Source organism: Felis catus, chromosome A2, assembly GCF_018350175.1.
Source record: "Felis catus isolate Fca126 chromosome A2, F.catus_Fca126_mat1.0, whole genome shotgun sequence".
NCBI lineage: Eukaryota > Metazoa > Chordata > Mammalia > Carnivora > Felidae > Felis > Felis catus.
In genome coordinates this window covers 116,895,038-116,916,350 of record NC_058369.1, presented here as the reverse complement: position 1 = coordinate 116,916,350, position 21,313 = coordinate 116,895,038, and the positions used below count along the sequence as shown (strand labels likewise).

The 21,313-nt window shown below is 41.0% G+C and overlaps 1 protein-coding gene across 6 annotated transcripts in view; it reads left to right on the top strand.

Annotated features, from left to right (window-relative positions):
- Positions 1 to 21,313, top strand: part of OSBPL3 (oxysterol binding protein like 3) — a 177,712-nt gene that overhangs the window by 137,753 nt on the left and 18,646 nt on the right. For all 6 annotated transcript variants that reach the window (XM_019825610.3, XM_006929256.5, XM_019825608.3 and 3 more), the window contains 5 exons: positions 1,420 to 1,554; positions 2,466 to 2,559; positions 6,437 to 6,687; positions 9,380 to 9,517; positions 20,071 to 20,134. In XM_019825610.3, the coding sequence (XP_019681169.1) occupies positions 1,420 to 1,554; positions 2,466 to 2,559; positions 6,437 to 6,687; positions 9,380 to 9,517; positions 20,071 to 20,134 (682 nt within the window). The remainder of the gene's footprint in view (positions 1 to 1,419; positions 1,555 to 2,465; positions 2,560 to 6,436; positions 6,688 to 9,379; positions 9,518 to 20,070; positions 20,135 to 21,313) is intronic.

Here is a 21,313-nt window from a genome sequence, read left to right as displayed (position 1 = left end):
GCCTGCTTTTCGCAAGGCTTTATGGGTATTAAAATGGGTAAGACCTTTGAATGACCAGGTGTCTTACGTAGGAAGAATCCAAGAGGAAGGGGTACCCATTTAAATGTGTTCCTGAAGTAAACATTTCATAAAGGGACCACTTGTCCTTTACTAATTATAAAAATCTGCTATGGTCCTTCTGTTATCGCATCCCCATCTTGGATATAATTTGTTTATGAGACTGAAGAGCGTATCCTGAACTCATAAAACTTCTGGAAAAGACATAATCTGCTGTAACTTTTGCTCTCCAAATATTCTGAGACTCCTTTATGACATACATATGATGCAGAAGCTGTTCCTTTATCAGCCCCGTGAGAATTGTGAACTGTAGGGAAGTTCAGGGCAACAATCTTCTCTGAATTGAAGGAATTTAGACTGGGGAACATTCCTCAAGGTGTCACCTCTCCCTCCAAACCAAAGCCCGAAATAGAATCAGCCTCACCTTCCTCTTCCCTTCTGTAGTACCCTCTCTTCTACAGTCTTGGTCTCATGTGCTGAGTGCATTCTTTGCGCCACTCTTTCAGGCCAGTGCATCCTTATGTCTCTCCAAAGCCAGCATAAAGCAGTTGCTCAATTTGTTGAGTTGTATTAAATTTTCACTTGCAAATTGAATAGAATGCACATTTCCAAACCAAGTATTTAGGACCTTCCCCGCGGGGAAGTTTAGACCCAGTGAAGTAGAGAAGGGAGGGCCATGCAAGATGGAAAAATCATGATACCCCATTATGTTGTTTGTAGAGAGGTTTATAAAGGGGATTGGGAGTTTCCATCCCTCTCAGAGTTATTTGTGGTTGGAGACAGACAAAGAGAATTTATCTCATTCATCCATGAATAATGAATGATCTGCCACCAGGGGCACTTCTGGACCAAAACACGCCGTGTATTTGTCAAGGGACGCCTCAAGAACAGCATATTGGCTTCTGGGAAAGCGTGGAGGCAGAAAAAGGCATTGTGGCTGCAAATCAGCCACGCAAGGACATACACTGAGTACAATTCAGAGGAAATTTTAGGATGAAAAGAAACATCCTGCAGTGGTAGAGAATAAGAGGATATGATTCAGAGAGTGTTAGAATTTTCCCCCTCTTAACTGGAACCGAGACTGACCTTGGACAGTTTCTTTTTGCTTTGAGATTTGTTGCAGGTGCCTAAGCAGTGATAGTGCCTATAAAGTGAGGTGTCCATGTGGCGGACACTTTTGTTTTTCATTTTGTTTTGTGTGAGGCTTGCTTCTCCTTGACTTTGGAGCTGACCTCTGCTTTGAGCTGCTTGTTTGCATGCGCCTGTGACCTTGTGTATCATGCAGCGAAATCAGTTGTTTATTTTTGCTTCTCTTGAGACTGTTTCTAATTATATGCATTTTTGTGTTTGTGTTTCACATAGGAAAACTCCAGAGATGACAACCGAGCTCTGGTCCATCAGCTTTCCAATGAAAGTAGACTCTCCATCACTGACTCCCTTTCAGAGTTTTTTGATGCACAGGAAGTTCTGTTATCTCCAAGCTCTTCAGAAAATGAGGTTTGAGCACTGTTTTCAGTTAGGTGCCTCAAAATCTCTTTTGTTGCTTTACTCATTTGTTTAGAAATGCTAAACTCAGTGGGCTCTTTCTGCCGTTGCATTCTGAGGATCTTCTTGTAACTCCCACCCCCCCCCAGAGGACACGAAAAGATACAAGACCTCAGGGAAAAGGTTGCAAAAGTAGAAGGTGTTGGGTACTTCCTCACTTCTGTTTCTTGATTTGTTATACCTCTTTTCAATTAGTGGTTAATGATTTTGACTATTAGCTATTTCATAATGTAATATTTCTACTACAGGGTTGGAAATTAGTATCTTATTTTTTTAATCACTGAATTTGACCAATATTAATTTATAACATGCAATTATTTTACTATAATTATTTTAATATGGCTATTATAATAATTAATTTATAATACATAATAATACAGTTTTATATTGATGCATAAAAACATACTTTCCTAAATAAGCAAGTATCATAGTTGGCATTGCTTTGTGAAAATGTGAATTGATAATTTTACACCTTTCATATAGAAGTACTAATCTTATTTAATTTCCATGGAAGATCCTTTTTTTTCCCCACAAATAGTTGAAAGACAAATTATAATTATTCTGTGCAAACACTAGCAAATTCTGAAAGTGCAATCTGAAATAATAAGAATTTTTTGTAATAACTAAGATCTTGAGTGTTTTCTTTGTGATAACTGCTCAAGAAAGTATAAAAATTTTAATAACAGATGTTTGCCGTGAACGGCTTTCAGCCAGACAGGCGTTTGGACCTCTATGAAAGTAATCCAAAATTATTTCTGTAGGTTTTTAACATGGGATTCAAAATGTTTGAAGATTTGGAGTAAAGGTTTAACGAAAATCTGGTTTGTTTATTCTTACTCAAATGTATTTTTCTTTTCCCATAGATTTCTGAGGATGACTCCTATGTCAGTGACATAAGTGATAACCTTTCCTTAGACAATCTCAGTAATGATTTAGATAATGAGAGACAGACCTTGGGTAAGATTTAAATTATTTGATCTCTGAAAGATTGCATCTTCAGTGAATACTAATAAGCATTAATAGAGTATCTTCTGCAGGTATAGAACTGTAACATGTTTTATATAAGAAAATTAAGACATGGTCCCCATCCTTGAGGTTTATATAATCTAGGTGGGGAATCAGCACTGACATGTGAAATATATATTCATTCAAATAAATTTGTTTGCCCATGAAAAGTTTGATTTTATAAAGTAAGGGTATACCAGTTATCATATAAATACCAAAAATTAGTGCAATAGATACCCCTAATATGGTCAAACATTCTTTCAGCAAGCACATTACAATATAGCTTTTTGCCTTTAGATATCTAGTGGTTTTCATGCTTTAGGAATTCTGTAAGGCTTATGTAATAAGAACACCTGATCTAAGTGGTAATTCAACCTCAGATTCTTTAAGATAACACATTTAAAAGTAACAAATGGCTACCTCCTAGAAGGGGGGGGATGGGCCGTCAGGGTATCTAAGACATCTCTTTATTACTGTTTGATCCCAAGAGCAAGACGATGCCGAGGAAATGTTAGTTTGCATTGTGGGGTACCTAGAGTGTCTGCCTATCCCCAAACAGCTCTGATTTAGGAGTTCAGTAAGCATACTGAAGTCTGTTTCAGAAAATGTGCTTAAGAAGAATTGGCCCAGGGCGCCTGGGTGGCGCAGTCAGTTAAGCGTCCGACTTCAGCCAGGTCACGATCTCGCGGTCCGTGGGTTCGAGCCCCGCATCGGGCTCTGGGCTGATGGCTCAGAGCCTGGAGCCTGCTTCCGATTCTGTGTCTCCCTCTCTCTCTGCCCCTTCCCCGTTCATGCTCTGTCTCTCTCTGTCTCAAAAATAAATAAACGTTAAAAAAATAATAATAAAAAAAAAAAAAAAGAAGAAGAATTGGCCCATTGGACAGTTTTCTGCATGGGTCCTGTAGCATCAGACATTCCCAGTCTTGGTACTCAGTGTGCCTTGGGGTCTCCAGGTTGGCCTGTGCCACATACTGGGTACCTAGAGCACCACCTATTTTCATATCTACCCAGAGGATAGGGACCATGTCGGGGCTTTTTGTATTTTAGTGCTTCCCAGTTCAGAAAGTATGTGTGAAATATGATGATGAATTGTTATATGAATGCCAAAGAGCCTACACTTTGGGGACCACAAAAAAGGCAGGTAATTTTACCATTTTCTGGAAGTACAACCTTTTAGCATCATATCTGCTAGAAGTCTGATGCTCATTTTGCTCTATCTTGCTTGAAATGTTTCCAGAGAGATGAACACTTTGGTGGAAAAGTCCAGTAGTTCAAAGGAGAAGACCAATAATGTAGGAGCTCCTTGTTTTTCTAGAAAAACAAGGAGGTGGATTGAAAGAGAAATCAAGAAACATCACATCCCCTTGACAAACAGCACACACGCTAAAATGGCACTCCCACTATGGATGAGGAAGATGGACAAATGCTGAAGTCTTTTTCTCTTTGAGGTCTGAGGGGCCAAGGGGAGCACAGGAATAGAGGGTTCAGAGGTCAAGGTTAGAAACAGAAGACTTGCCCAAAGACTCCAGCTGTGCTGAGGTGACATCAGCCAGGAAAAGCATAGAAGTCAAAGCTGGTTCTATCTTATTCCACAGCCATTTGGCTGGAATGGTGATCAGTGCATTGCCTTGGCTTCAACAAACACTGGGCCAAACCCAGCTTTCTTCGTCAGCAGAATTTGGAGGCAAAATAGGTGTCCTTCAGTTTAACTGTCTCTGTGGAAGATTAGATTTCTAAACATCAGTACTCTACTGAAAAGATTGGATGTAGACCTAACCTTAGCATCATACGACACAGCTTTGCCTACAAAAGGAAATAGGGATTGGATCAAGTTCTTGATAATTTATGATGTTAGAGTTTCTCTGAACCTATAGTAAATGCTAGATATTTAGAGTGATTCCTGTTAATTTCTTCCTCCCCAAATCAGGAGGCAAATATTGGGATCTATCACCATGATGGGTGCTGTGGGAGGTTCAGGGGTTAGGAATATAGATTCATGACCGGACTTCTTTGGTTAACCTCAGCTCTGCACTCACTGGTTATGTGTTCTAGTGCAAGTTACTTAAGAGATAATGTATGTAAAGTATATGTAAAAATAGATAATATATGTAAAATGCTTGAAGACTTGCTAGATAGGTATTATTCATTCACTGGTAGTAGTCACTCATCTAGTGTTGTTTCAAAATCTGGATTAGCAGAATCAAAGAAACTATTTTGAGATTACATGGAAAATTGTTTTTAAAAACTACCATCATTTGCAGCTCTTTACTTGGGTAAATCAGACTTTTGCTTACACCAATTCAACAATTAATTGGATGCTTAGATTAACATGAGACTATAAAGTATGACCCCAGTTTCATACTTTTCTGTTCCTCAAAGCAGCCTCTTTATTCAGAGTGATTGGCTTTATAATGAGTAAATGTTAAACATTTTAAATAAATAAATATGTAGAAATAAAATGCCTGTTTCTCATGTGTTGGTGTAATGCAAAAGCTTTTATTTGAAAATAGGCTCAGCTGGGATGGGAAAAGAATTTCAGAGCCTGAGTCAATGGAAGTTGTTACAGAGGAAAAGATTGATAGATGTAAATACCTAAAGTGTAAGTGTTTTATGTGTCAGCTCACCACATGGACCAAATTTAAAGATCAGTGTCAAATGGGGATTTGATTGTAAAACAAATATAAAAACAAAAAATTTATGCCTTAATATGTAAATAGGAAAACAGATGATTCAGAAAAGAAGAAATATTCATGAAAGAATTACTAGGAATTTTTTAATGCAAGTTAAAGCAAGGAAATAACACTGTCCACCCAACAATTGGCCAAAAATTCAACATGAATGATGACAAGCCTGAAAAGGCCTCAGGAGACAGATACACATATGCTGTTGATAAATGGGAAATTGATGTACCTTTTTTGAGGAGCCATCTGATCATCTGAATCAAATGTCTAAAAATGTTTATAGTCTTTGACATAGTAATTCCATGTCTATATATCCTAAGCAAATACTCAGAGATATAATCAAATATCAAGAATATAAATATTGAATACTTTTTTTTTTTTGCATTATAGCAAAACACTGAAACAAATCTAAAAGTCCAACAGTAGATGAATAATTCAGTCGATTATGGCATATCTATAGCATGGAATTTTTTTTTTTACAGTCATTACAAATGATATTTTGGAAGAATTTTGAATAGCATGGAGAAATAGTTACGTTAATAAGCAGAACATAAAACTAGACGTGCTATGTGAGCTATATGGATGGAGAAAATGCTACATGAAAACACTCCAAAACATAAACAGCTATTATATGCAGGTAGTGGGATAATGGACGACTGTTATTTCCCTTATCATTTTTCTGTAGTAAGCACAATTGTTTTTTATCAGAATTGGACGTGATTTTTTAAAAAGAGCTTAAAAGTGTTGTTAAGCAGGGTTTCAAGTGCTTTTTAAAAATTTAAAGAGTTTAAAGGTATAAATAGTAAACTGCTGTGAGCATAGAAATCTAGTTTCCAGTTTTATCATAAGTGTATATAAGCGGTGAGTCACTAACGTCTGAGCAGGAACTTGAAGACTTCCCTTGCGAATAAACTCCGTGAGTTTTAGTGCGTGTAATTTTGGGTACTTCATTTAGCCGTGCAGAATTCTTTTTATTTTCTGACATTCGGTCATTTTCCAGATAACTGAGATTAATAGTAAACTTGAGTACTTGTCGGGGCCGGGTTTTATTCAGGGTTTCGTTTTTTTTGTTTGTTAGTTTGTTTGATTTTACCTAAATAATAAAATGAAAAGTCTTCTAGAGACAGTGAGGCTGATGTCCCTTTCAGGGCCTGTGCTTGAAAGCGGTGGGGACGCAAAGTCCAAAAGAAGAAGTTGCTTGCCAGCCCCGTGTCCCAACGCCAGTAACATCAGCCTGTGGAACATCCTGAGGAACAACATAGGGAAGGACCTGTCCAAGGTGGCCATGCCGGTGGAGCTGAACGAGCCGCTGAACACCCTGCAGCGGCTCTGCGAGGAGCTGGAGTACAGCGAGCTTCTGGACAAGGCCGCACAAGTCCCCAGCGCCTTGGAAAGGATGGTGAGGAGTCACTCTTCCGGCTGTGCTGTCCGGCCCCTGCTCCGGAGTCACCCGGCCCCTCGCGGGGGGCCCGGCAAAGCTAAGACGGGCAGGGTCAGAGCTCCCCGGCTCCTCTGGTTTTCGTTTGGGTTATCCTTGAAGTGGGTTCATTTCTCACCAACATCTAGTTCCCCTGTGCCTGGTTATTTTCAGTCACCTCGATAGGATTTGCCATGTGGGGGAGCTTCTCTGTGACAGTTGGTGCCTGTGGGTAGTTCTGCTCTGTGGTTTTACGCTTCCTTTTTCTCCAGAACCTTCCAAGTGATGGTTCTGTTATGCCTGGCTGTAAAACATTGTCTTGAGGGCTGTCTGTGTGTTTATTTTTACTATCCCGGGTGGACAGAATTTAATTTCTTGTGCTGTTTTTCTTTTCCAGGGTAAATTTCCCTTGAGAATGTTTTTATTTTGGGAGTTGTCCCACTAGCAACTAGATTTTTGAAAAATAACATTCGAGGTTTTTACGTAAGAAAGATTATTGTTCCACCCCCACTCGTATTCTGTAGAGTAAGTTTTTGTTGTTTTTTTTTAAAGCTCTACTTAGAGCCTAGAAACACTTAGTGGTGTGATTCTCATCCTTCTCCTGTCTTACGGGGTGGAGATAAGGGGACCATGGTTATAAGATGATGGCCAAATCAGCTATTTCTGTGACCAGCTGAATTTGTTCTTTGAAAATGAGTATTCTTCCCTCCTTTTGCTCCCTCATATGTTACCTGCTCCACAGTAAGGTCATTGTTTGGTTGGGAGGCTGGGACTTCAGTGTCTTCCCCCAAATGCAGAGTCTCTGTCCTGGGCATTTACTGATGGGCCATATCGGAGTCTGCACACCCCCTGGGCTTCATGGACCTAACCCTAAGTCATCCTCTCACTGATGGAGGACACCATTCTTTTCTAAATTCTAAGCAGTCCCTAGTTTTGACCCTCATTAAAACTTCATTATTTTAGTGATTTGAAGATGAAGGGGAAATCTAACTATGGATGAAAGAGACATCCCGCTGTAGGTCCACAGTCTCCAGGGACTTCTCCATCAAAGAGACTTTCTTGATCCTAATGATAATAAGAGCAAGAGAGAAAAAAAAAACAAGCTCTGTGTGTGTGTGTGTGTGTGTGTGTGTGTGTGTGTGTGTGTTTTATCTTCTTTGTTACCCTTTCCCAGAGAATTTCTGCTGAACAAAGGGAGGCAAGTAGCTTCTAAAGCAAGTGTGAAAAGTCAACATTCGTGGACAGCTCTTTTCTTTAAAGAAAAGATTGGCTTTGAAGATGAAAATATTCTTCAAGGTGTTTCATTCTTGTGGTGATTGAGAGCCCCTTAGGATGTCAGTTGATTGATTGGTGGAATTGACCTTGAGAAGGAGTTTGAGGGAAGGCTTTGCATTCAAGTACAATGCATCTGGAAGGGAAAGTGCAGGAAGGCATTGTGCAGCAACCCTGTCCCTGGGTTGTTTACTGCCCTGCAGGTCAGCTCATGCCCCTGAATAGATTCTCTCTCATGTTGCCTCAAAGGAGTATGCTTCATTGTGCCTGTTCCCTCCCTCACTTCTCCCCCGACCCAGCATTATGGATGACACCAGGTTCTGTAATAAATGTTGTTACATTTTAAATTGTGAAGGTGATTCAGGGTCGATCCAACATTCCAGAGAGGCAGTGTGAACTTTCTTCAGCCAGTAGAACACATATGGGGAAGCAAAGAGAAGAGCAGATACCCAGACTTTGAGAACAAAGACAGAATTGAGCCTCCTGAACTGAGTTTTTATAAGCTAACCAGATGCTCTGCAGTATTCTATAGTGTGAATGGTTAAGGTGGGTCCTATTGCAGAAGGCTTAAGAAAAGTTATATGACTAGTGAAAGACACTCAGCTTCCTCCCCCCCCCCCCCCCAACACACAATATAAGAAACCTCATGAAATGTGCTGGGAAGAGGAGACATTGAGATTGTTAACTAGGTTCAATTTCTGCACCCCACCCCTCGCCAAAAAAGGCAAAAAGAATAACGCATCTCCTTGGTGCCCCAAAAGGAGAACTTGATGGTGACAGCCTCACAGTGAGTGCTTATTTCATGTTTACCTATAGTTTTTTCCTTCCTTTATCTTTCGATTTTTCATTTTTCCTCCCAGAAAGCAAGACACTTTTAAAGGCACTGTGCCCTGTCCTGGGACTTGTTACCCAGACAGGGAATTACTATCACAGATTTTCTTTTGTCAAAATGAGTTTGTAGGTTTCTACAGTATCAAATTAGGAAGGGTTGCTTGTTCCTGGATTTGGGGAAGTTTGGCTTTTTTTATGCTCTTCTTCTTTCTCCTTCCTGAAAATCAGGATTCTCAGATTTCGTCAGGTTTAGAGGTACTGAACTTAACAGCTCAAAAACAGGGTAGATCCCTTGATAAATATCATCCTCTTGAAAGCCTCTTTTTAGGCATCAGAACAGATGGACAGTTTGAAAATGTTTGGTTCACTGGTCTCTAGGCCAAGATGGACATTATTTAAACCTGCAACTTTAAGCCAAAGTTAGTTTGGTGGTCTCTAAACCAGAGACAAATTGTTGGCTTTCCAAAACAAACCATAAAGAGAGAAATAAAGGTTTTATTTTGTTCCTGTGTTTGTAAAATGATTTCTTGGAGACCAAGAAATAATAAAGTTCTTTCTTCCTTCTCCTCAGGTGTACGTGGCAGCCTTTGCTGTATCAGCATATGCATCTAGCTATTTCCGAGCTGGGAGCAAGCCCTTCAATCCTGTTCTTGGAGAAACCTATGAGTGTATCCGCGAGGACAAAGGCTTCCAGTTTTTCTCAGAGCAGGTGGATATGTACCCTTTCTGTTTGTTATGTACACCCTTTTCGTCCACTGGTGCTAGAGGAGTCGCTTACGCTTTCTATTACATCTGCTTTTGAAATATTTATTGTCCACTTTTCACTGGCTTTAAGCAACTTAGATAATTACAGTGCTTTTACACATAAAGAGAAGGAACGATTTCCCTTCACCTGAAACCTAGTTGCCCCCAGGCACATGAAGGTACTAGCAATGCTGAAAGAGCCTTTGACCATAGGCATCAACAGCACCCTTTGTGTAAAGTCATAGTGAGGCAACTTTTCAAACTGTGATTTAAGGTTTAAACTAAGATGCCCCCTTACTCATTGACATTGTCCTTCTAGAGGATGAATGCCCCCATCAGAATGAATAGCATCAAATAACGGCATTATTCTTGATTCCATTTAAGAGGAACCATTCATTCATGTATTTATTTAATCACTGAATCTTTCCCGAGCATGTCACACATATCCAGCCTTGTTCCAGGTGTGGGGAGACTGCAGTGGGCTGGGGGCTGGGGTCAGTGTCGGTCTTCCTCTAATGGATGGACATACTTTCTACTTATGTAGCCTGAGTTCCTTGAGGTTCCATGAGACTTGCCCACCTAAGCATTAGCAGGTAATAATATTTAGGAACAAAGAGCAGGGTCTCTGGTGCTGGCCTAGGTTCAAATCTCAGCTCTAGCTCTCAACAGGTTTGTTTGTAACCCAGCGCAAATTACTTAGCTTCAGTTTCCTCCTTAAAGTGGAAATAGTGACAGTGGTGCAGACCTCAGACGGCTTTGTGACAGTTAAATGAGATACTCTCTACAATGCACTCGGAACGGTGCCTGATACATGGAGTATAAAGCCTTAGATGAGTGTCTGCTGTCGTTATTATGACAGCGTAGTTGGTAATAGCGGAATATTGGGAACCTCTCAAGGATCTGTCAATATGGAATTATTTCGCTAAGACAGGATGCATTGATACAGAAAATAAAAAATAATCCTCTCACCCCTGCTTATGACAGCGACTGGACACTGTATGTCCAGACTGTATGGGTCTGCCTTCTGTATGTCCCTAAATGCTAGCCCAGGAACATGAAACACAGTTGCTTCACTACATTTCTCTCCTCCCAGTTCTTAGAAAACTGAGGAAAAACGGGTGGATTTTTGCTAGAATATTGCTAGAATATTTGCTAGAATCTTGCGGCCCCCTTTATCAGTGGATTTGCATTTGGGGGGTAGGAAAGGAAAGCTGGTATAGCTGACAGACTTAAGAGTGTGGTGCTTGTCTCAACTAGAAATTACAAGCAGTGTTCTCTGAAACCCAAAGGAGAATGAATATACAATAATCCCAAAGCACATTTTTAGTAGATTGCCAGTTAGAAGCTAAAACAGGAAATTAAACACTGATATTGGGGATGCGGGGGGTTAAATCAGTAGTTAAAAGGGTAAGATAATTAGATTCAGATTCAACTGGGTTATTTAAATACTAATGCTAAAATGGAATGAGAATAAATGAAAATATAATTTGGTTACCATGGCATTATATGCGTTCATGCGAAAAAATAAAGGCCAAAAATAGCCCGGACTACAGCAGACAATCAGGACAGGATGAGTGGTATAAGGAAAGAGTTAGTAACGTGAGCTGGTGTAAAGCTGAGCTTCAATCCCATGAGCGCCTGACAGGGCAGGGCCAAATTCCGGATCTGCTTGTGTACCTCCAGTGGTGCCATGGAGAGAGAAAGCAGAGCTCCTGGGCACATGGGCACAAAGACAGAAAGAGCATTACATAACTTAGTCTTTGGTTCCGTGAAATGGATCCCAAAGAAATAAGCAAGAAAGAGATCTAGTCATTGTTAGGAGCAGAAGGTGTGCTCCATGTAACGTAGACCCGCTTTCCAACCCTAACCCCACCACATGCTCTGTGTGTGGCCTTGTACGAGCTACTTAAACTTTCTGAGCCTCAGTAGTGTCTTTATAAAATAGGGATGATTGTGCTTAGCTGCGACTCATAGGTCGCAGCAAGGCTCTAGTGAAATAATACACTGAGATATAAAATAGTTGCACTGAAGACGGTAAACGTTCAGCACGTGGTTATTGCTCTCATATTTAGAGGCAACTTTTAAAGTGCTTTCTAATATGCAGTGTCAAGAATAGTAAATAAGATATACTGTATCTATTCCACTAATTCAAGTGGTTTGAAGAGGGCATCCTGTCACTGGCGAGTCTCTGACAGAAAGTCAGCCACGAGGCGGCCGGGAGTCCTCACAGCTGACGTCCCTATGGTAGCACCAGCAGTCCTGCTCGTGATGGAGCCACTTCACCCATCTGGAATTTAGCCTATGGCCTCAGATACCCAAGAATGGATGAGTCTTTCAGGCACAGACTCACTCTAGCTAATCCTTTAGGAAACTGATATATAAACAAGAGTGCTGTTCTATGCATTTACTATAAAAAAAATAGACCTCTTACGGGGACCAGAGGGCCTTGGTCGCATGACCCAGCATACTTTCGCCATAAACAGATCACTTGGGAACCCGGAATTTAATCACCAGGTAAGTGTACAATAAGAAGGGGAGGTGGCTGTGGAATTTGATGTGCTCCGCTGCCCGTTGCCCCAGCAGTGGAAAGGGTTTTGTCCAGGGCTCCTTTTCCGGGCCACCAGGAGACTCTTCAGTTCAGCCTCCTGCACGCCCCCTCTCACCCTTATTTATGATGACCAGCTGACCCGTTGTGCAAGAAGACCTAATTGAACACATCTAAAGAGCGTGCCAGGGTGTTTGTTGTGTCTCATGCCGGCACCTGCCAGGATGGCCCTTTCTGCTTCCGGCCTAGGAGACAGTCTCCCTTTATGGAGACAGCGTGACTCTACCGTCATGCATTATATACGTGTGATAATACGTCAGCTTTCAGAGTTTGGGGCCTTCTTTGCTTTATTACACCTCTCCACAGTGAGTAGAGTTTACCGAGTGATTAATAAACTGGGTAGGACCTCCAAATGAGTATTTTAGGGTGGAAGTTTATTCTAACAAGGACCTTGATAGAAACCATGTATCCAAGTGAAAGGACCTGGAAGGAAACTAGGGTAACTCAGCTCTTCCACTGAGTTTTCTAGATTTGAAAAGCAGTGTCTGTCCTTTTCCGGAAGCCTTTGGATGTTGTTGCTTTGTGGTTTGGTTGGGGGTGTGGATGTTCGACGCAGCCAGAGGCCAAAAAATTTGAAGTAATTGCTGCTTCGCAGAGTTTGGCTGCATCACAGCTTGCTCCTCTGTATTGTTTCTCACCTAAACAACCCCCAAATGCAATATGAAAATGACTCATGGGGTCAGAAACCAGAGAAAGCATTTGCTGTTCACATTTTCCTCAGAAAAATGAACTGTTAGGTTTGCGGAGTGCTTTATGCTTTTCGGACTTGTGCAGGATCTTATTTGATCTTCAAAGTACCCGCTGTGTGGCAGATGAGGTGAGGATCAATTCTAGGCAAGAAGACGGAGGCCTGGAACATTAGCATCTCCCAGTGCCCTGCACCAGAAATGTTGGAATGTTTCCATTCCGGTGGCCTCCCTGCCTCACCTTTCTTGGAGTCTCTTGTAAGTGTAGTTACTCAGAGCTGCCAAGGCCATTGGCTACCAATGGGAATAGAGCATTATGTGCGCCGATCAGACTCTGGGACTTTGCCTGCCATTGTCACTTACATCTTTCATCCTCCAAACTCACATAGGACTTTGTTCCCAGCTCCCACTGTGGTCTGGGGAGTGGCCTTTGTGAATGAGCAACATTCAGGAGTAAGTCATAAACATTCCTGTCCTGTGTTCTAACCCCTGGCAGTTCTACCTTCTCTGGGGAGGAGTTTGCTTTGTGCCAAGAAATGTGATTCAGCCTCGGTTGTCTAAATAAGCTCAGAAAAAGGGGAATTCAAAAATGACTTCCTTTTTCTGAAGTCCTTTTTGAATTCCCCCTTTTTCTCCTCAGGGACTAAGCATCCTGCTGGTAGGTTCTTCCTTACTCAGTTCCCCTGCTGCCTGGCAAAGGGCTAGCAAGCTGGCTCAGGGCTTCATCAGGGACTGGACAGGTCAGAAAACTTGTTTCAGTCAACTTTGCTTCTCTTTTTATACCTTTGGGAGAGGTTTGGTATCTAAAGGATATGCAGTTAAGCTATTACCTAAAAGTGGCTATCCCTGATTATCTGGAACTTCAGCTGTCCGATCACTGTTCGAGTCATTTTTACCATTTATCCCACCCCCCGGACCCTCCTCCCCCAGCCACGTACTGTTGAGAGTTCGTGACAGAAAAGCTGAATGGAGTTATTGAAGGTTACTAAAATGTAAGAGGTTCAAATGAAGTATTTTTTCCTTTGATCTCCAGCCTCAGCCCTTCTTGCTTTTCGGTTACTCATCAAGAGAACCCCGAACATACATTCTTGGACAGACTTATAAATACCACTCCTATCACTTCTCTCCCTGCCCGTCACCCCTCAGTGGTTCTTTGATCTACTAGTAGGCAGAGTTAGTTACTACTGATTAAAGTGGCATCTTATTTAAAGACATTATCAGAAAGGAAATTCAGGCTGTTCAAATAAAACTAGCAATAAATGGAATACAAGGCAAGTAAACCAGTGCTTTTCACGTCTGGGTCAAGTCCTCGCTTCACGTGTTTTTGTTTCTGTTTTGGCAAGAAGCCACGTGCTTGTCAAACCAGGTGATTAACTCAACATGGGGGAAGAGAAAATAATTGGCAGTTGCATTCTCCCAAAGATCAGGCCAGCAGCCTTGGCATCAACCTTAATAGCTTTTTCTTAGAATCCATATCCTATTTATCAGCAAATCCTGGGGTCTTCCTTCAGAAGCCTTCCTTCCAAAGCCAGCCGTTTTCACTGCCTCCCCCACTGGGGCTAGCCTCCAAGCCCAAGCAAAGGCAATCAGTGACTGGGATTGTTGTGATAGACTCATTCACTGGTCTCTTGTTTCCATAGCCAATTCCTCACCCAACAGCCAGAGCGATTGCTTCAAAATGCAAGTAACACCTGCTCTAAAACCTCCCGTGATTTCCCTTGTCACTTGGAATAACATCCAACCTCCTGGCCATGGCCCCACAAAGCCCCACCAAGATGCTAGCTCCAGAGAGCATGCCTGTCCCACCTCTGCTCATCCAGCTCCAGGCACTTTTTGCCCCTCTTCAAACATACGGAGTGTTTGCCAGCCCTGAGCAGTGCCCGTGCTGTCTGGGATGCACTTATCCCAGTTTTCCACGTGCTTAACTTCCTTATTTCTCTTAGCCCCAGACACTTCCACTGTAGAGTCCTGCCCCTACCACCATGTCTGGAATAGCACTCCCGCTTACCATCCCCCCATCCTCACGCCTTGCTTTCTTCTTAACGCATGGCACAACTGAAAAATTATGTACTCATTTCTTTATTATCTATCTTGCAATCATGAAGGTTTTTGTTTCTTTTATTTCTCGTTGTATCCCCAATGACTAGGACAGTGCCTGACATATCATATGCTTTTTCTTTTTTTTTCTTTCTTTTTACTGATTAGTAAATGACGAATGCTGTGGGAAGAATGGCCACTTGGTCCCTCTCTGCATGATTTCTTACCTAGCACTTGTCCTCTTTTCCACAAGCTGACCTTCAAGATAGGAGGCGAGTCAGGAGCTAGGAAGACTGAAAAATTAGGTCTCTGGACAGCTGTAGAAGTGATGTATCTAAGGGATATTTTTCTAAATTTAAAAAAGATATACTTACAAAAATACACAAATATTGAAATATACTCTTTCCCCATCTGCCTCTCCCCATACCACTTGCCTCTTCTATAAAGTACATTCAAAACATAAATAAAAAATGATTAGGTTCTAATCAGAAGTGATTAATGATTAGGTAAGTCTTGAGATATACAGATAAATTATAAGAATTTTCAACCACTAGGGGAACTCACTGGTTTTGGGCTTGTAGAAAGAAAGATCCATATAAATACCTGCACAATAAAAACCATATATACTAATTTCCTGAATGTTTGAGAATCTTTACCAATTAGAAAATGCTCTTATTTGATTGGGATGGTGGAGAGGGATGATAAGCACCCCTTTAAATTGGATTTATCCAGTAGCCTGACAGGACAGTGTCTGCTTCAGGGCTGGGTCAGTTCAGACTCAAACTCAAAATCCAGTGCCTTTCTGGGTTACATCTGGGTTAAGATATAACAGGAATAGAAACTCAACCAAATCCCATACTAAGGTTAGATTGTGCCCATCATTCTCAACTCCAGTAGATTTTAGAAAGATTGCCATCAAGAAAGATTAAATTACGAACCTTGAGTTACCCCCTTTCGATGGGCCCTTTGAGTTAGTCTAAGCCTTGGTATAATCTTTTTCCATTTGGCTGACATCCACTGATGCTGGGATTTGAAGAAGACATTGGGAATAGATGTTAGATTTAGAGCATTTTGAAGTCAGAGGGATCCTCAGACCTCATTTTACAAAGAAATAGATGAGACTCAGGATAGAAGGTCAGACTCCAAAGATTCTTTGTCTGAATATCCTCGAGATGGGAACTTAATGGTGTGTGGAGGCTTTGGGAAGTGACCAGAGCTCAGCCTTGAGAACAACCATAGAGAGGCAGCTAGGGCATAAAGCAAAGAGCATTGGATTTGGAATCAGAAGACCTTGGTGTAAAGCACCACCCCTTGTCACTTAGTAACTGTGTAGCATTGGATGGGTCCTTTGTTTCCTAATTTATAAAATAAGGCGAATGAAGACACAAGGTTACCATGATAACTAAGTGGAAATACTACTCATGAAAAATGGCTAAAATTTAGTCTCCGCCCACTTCATACCAGTGGATGATCCTGACATGTTAATTGTCTTCTTTTTGTTTGCAAAGTCACTGGCATTAGCCCTATTTTACAGATGAGGTAAGTCAGGCCCAAGATGTTTAAAAACTTGCTCAAGGCCATTCGGCCAGTAGATGATGTTGCCTGGTTAGGACCTATATCTATGGAACCCCAAAAGTGCTCCCTTGTTCCCTGACACTTAGTTTCATGAATAAATACCTGTCGTGAGGAAATATATCGAAGAAAACGAAGACACCAATTTCATTTTCCTGAGAAGCTTTGTAAACTTCTTAAAAGAAATGTGCACCAAATAAATCACTCCCAAAGGCCTTTTTAAGCCAGAAAAAAACAAATAAGCAAAATCATTGATACTGTGAATGTTGAGATTTACTCATTCAGGAAACATCCTTTGAACCCATGTAAAGTCATTCTGCGAAGCACTGCTTCATGTATCTGACATAATAGTTTTAAAAGGTCGAGGTTGCTTTTTTATGGGACATATATATGCTTTATGGACTGATAGGGCTTCTTTTGTAATTCATGTGGACAGTATATTTATCCTTGTTTTATGGGATTTAAAATTATTACAGAAGAGGTTTATAGTTTGTATATACTGTATTTTGCTTTAATGTTTACATTTGGCCCCACCTACTAAATGCCAAATTCTTGATCAAGACTGTGAATCCTACATTTTTTACTACATTGTTTCTGCGGGAATAAATACGATCGCCTTTTAATAATTTACTTTAAAATATGCCTACGTTATGGGGGAGGGGGAACATTCCATAGCTCCTCACCTGCTACAGGGGGAAGGGAGGGGAGAAGTAGGGTGTGGGTGTTGTCTTGCCTCATTTAGTTTTATATAATCCCAAGGTTTAAAAATTAACTCCACTGCTTTCACTGATAGTCCGGAGTGGGTGTGGGGTCGGCAGGGGTGCGGAGGCAGTGGGGAGAAAAGAGGGATGGGTTTGCAACATTTTGTGATAAAAAGTATCTCCAAAGGAGTTCAATTAAAAAAGAAGACAATGGGGCACCTGGGTGGCTCAGTTAGTTAGGCATCTAACTTCGACTCAGGTCGTAATCTCAAGGCTTGTGGGTTCAAGCCCGGAGTCGGGCTCTACACTGATAGCTCAGAGTCTGGAGCCTGCTTGGGATTCTGTGTCTCCCTCTCTCTCTGCCCCTCCCCTGCTCATGCTCTGTCTCTCTCTCTCTCTCTCTCTCTCTCTCTCTCTCTCTCTCTCAAAAATAAATAAACATTAAAAAAATAATTATATTAAAAAATAAAAAGGAAGACAATGAAGGCCAGCAGAGAGTTGCATTTTAGGAATTAGGCTTCTAAAGCATGCTGGAAGTAAAAATTGACCTGAAAAATCCCATAGGCACAAAGTGGGGCTACATTTTTTTTATTCATTACTTACATATAAAACCCAGTGGTCATCCCAACAAGTGTCCTCATCCCCATCAACTTTGTTTGTTCTCTGTATTTAAGAGTCTGTTATGGTTTGCCTCCATCTCCATTTTTATCTTATTTTTCCTTCCCTTCCCCTATGATCATCTGTTAAGTCTCTCAAATTCCACAAACGAGTAAAATCATGGGATAGCTTTCTCTGACTGACTTATTTCATTTAGCATAATACCTTCCAGTTCTATCATTGTTGCAAATGGCAAGATTTCATTCATTTTCATACCGACTTGTACTCCATTGTATATATATAACCACATCTTCTTTATCCATTCATCCATTGAGGGACATTTGGGCTCTTTCCATACTTTGGCTATTATTGATAACGCTGCTATAAACATTGGGGTGCATGTGCCCCTTCAAACCAGCATTTTTGTATCCTTTGGATAAATTCCTAGTAGTGCAATTGCTGGGTCATAGGGTAGTTCTATTTTTAATTTTTTGAGGAACCTCCACTCTTTTCCGGAGCAGCTGTACCAGTTTGCATTCCCACCAGCAGTGCAAGAAGGTTCCCCTTTCTCCACATCCTCGCCAACATCTGTTGTTTCCTGAGTTATTGATTTTAGCTACTCTGACCGGTATGAGATGGTATCTCATTGTGGTTTTGATTTGTATTTCCCTGAGGTTGAGTGTCTTTGCTTGTGTCTGTTTGGAGAGGGGCTGCATTCTTAAGAGGTCTGTGGTAACTAAAACCATCCAAGGGACAGCAAATTTGCATCTCCCACCTTGTATCAGAACTAGGATTTATGGTCACTGAGACCTGAAAGATACCTGCCCTGTTGAAATCGGGTCAAGCTGGCACAGTTGAAATGCCATCAGTTAAATGTGTATGTGGCACGGCTCTCTCCCTGAGTTCCTCACCCAGCAGAGTGGCACCTATGAGTGGTTTTCATATCATGTTCCTTGTTACAGCTGAGGGTCCAGAGCAAGGTAAGAGGAGTCACCTCCTCACTGGAAACCACTGATACGCACCAAAACTGCTGCCTTTCACCTCTCTCTCTTCCCTCTCAATGTGTTTGGGAAATGTTACTTAGTTTCTCTGGGTTTGGTCTCCTCATGTGTGACGTGAAGGTATTAGGCTAGATGCTCTAAGTATAAGATACTTCACTGAGAACCAGCTAAGTCACAGAAATTTTGGAACATTGTTGTCGGCATAACTCTGGTTTCACTGGTACTGAATCCTAGTAACGGTACATTCGCCACTCACATGCCTGGAGTTACTAAGATAACAAGGGAATCTAACTCAGGAGCCATGTTTCCTTTAGCTTCTTCGTTAGTGAATAAAACAGAAATAATGACCCCAGTGACAGAACACGGGGATGTGCCATAGTCTCTATTCCAGGGGATTCTCTTTCCTAGAACAAAATTACATTATTTACTGAAGATATTTTTATCTTGACAGAAAATGAATAAAATGTGTATCTTAGCAGTTGGCTAACATTTCTTCAATGATTGTTTGGCTCTTTAAAAAAAAATTTTTTTTAACACTTTGTTTTATTTTTTGAGAGACAGAGTCAGAGCAGGGGACGGGCAGAGAGAGAAGGAGACACAGAATCTGAAGCAGGCCCCAGGCTCTGAGTTGTCAGCGCAGAGCCTGATGCAGGCCTCGAACTCACGAACTGCGAGTTCATGACCTGGGCCAAAGTCAGATGCCTAACCGACTGAGCCACCCAGGTGCCCTGGCTCTTTCTTTTATAGAAACATTATTCTTTTAAAAAATTATCTTGGATCAATCCGTCTTTTAGGTGATTTGGAAAGAGTCTGGGCTTTGTGATACAGAGCTTTCAAAGGAGCAAAATCTGAGCTGGAGCATTTTATTGTGGCTCAGAAGCAGCATTCTAAAATATCTATTATCTGACATCTTAATTAAGACATTTGCAGGTACTTTCACAACAGCTAATAGAGATTTTGACATTGGTAGCCAGTGTCAGATTATATGGTTTATGAACAGGTGCCCTTGCATGCCCTTGCTTTTGCTTCACACTTTCCAAAACATCTCTTTATCCTCAACATTTGCCTCTTTGGCTGTTTTTCCCAGAGCTTCCAGACGCTTCCATCACCTGATTTCTTCTTAGGCCTGAGGAATTTGAGCAAATCAGGGCTGAGTGTATCAGGAGCGCCCTCTTGAGGACAGACTTGTTGAAGGAAAACTAAACTCATTCGCTTTGACACTGCACACTGTTACATCTCAAGGCCAAGGGTGAAGGAATGGATTTTATGAGACGCGAAAGTCAATTAATTTTTTGTTTTCTGGATTTTACTTCCATTAGGTCAGCCACCATCCACCTATCTCTGCATGTCACGCTGAGTCTGGAAATTTTGTTTTCTGGCAAGGTAATGTGCTAATATATTTGGCCTCCATCATTTTTTGTAATGTTATAGATTTGTTTTAATCAGGAACTATGGCAAGTGCTTGTTAAGATCAAAAGTATGCCCTGGACTTGGGCTTTGTCGGATGGATTTACACCACTTGGTGTTCATGCCTTCATCTCTGAACAGTCACTGATGTTTGTCTACTTCATAATTAAAGATTCAGGAGGATAATTTAAGTTGTTCCCTTAAAAAAAAATTTCCATCTATGTCTAGGCCACCACCATTTTATTCCTGTAACTTTTTTCTCTAATTCCACAGCCACTTGAAATGCCTTGTGTATTTCAAGAGACACTAAATACTTACAGGCATTTATCAGAGTCTAGACAACAGGGTTCTTTTTGCTTTTGAAAAATTTAATTTTTTTTCTAAACATCACATTTTATTATTAAAAAAATGTTTTTAATGTTTTTATTTATTTTTGAGACAGAGAGAGACAGAGCATGAGCAGGAGAGAGAGAGACAGGGAGAGAGGGAGACACAGAATTGGAAGCAGGCTCCAGGCTCTGAACTGTCACCACAGAGCCTAACACGGGGCTCAAACTCACAGACTATGAGATCATGACCTGAGCTAAAGTCGGACGCTTAACCGACTGAACCACCCAGGCACCCCTAAACATCACATTTTATATTGCTGACTTTTTTTTAGTTGGGGAGTTGTTGTCCCTATATTCAGTTTATATTTTGGATTTGGGAGGAGGGTGGGTTGTTCTGAAGAATAAATAAGACTGAAAATATTTCCTAAATGGATTAATTAATTTTGTTAAGTTATATATTTATTCAAAAGGCAGAGTGTACTTTAGGAGGAGAATTTGAACATCCTGGGTTTTCAAACAATGATTTTCAAACAATGAGCACACATCAGTTTTTAAAGCATTTTTCTCTGCTCACACTGATAACACCTGAGTTACCACATTGCCTTTTCAAAAAACTCTATAAAAGTTAAAAGATATAAAAGAATATTTTGCAAAAAAAATAATAATAATAATCCCCTCCCTCCACTCTAATCCCCAGCCACTCAGTTTCTCTCTCTGGAGACAATATCGCTTTAGGTTGCAAGTACCGTAGTTCCCTTTCGGAATCTTTGCCAGTAAAGTTTAGAATTGAAGCTTGACTAGAAACTTCTCTAACTTTCACTGAAAC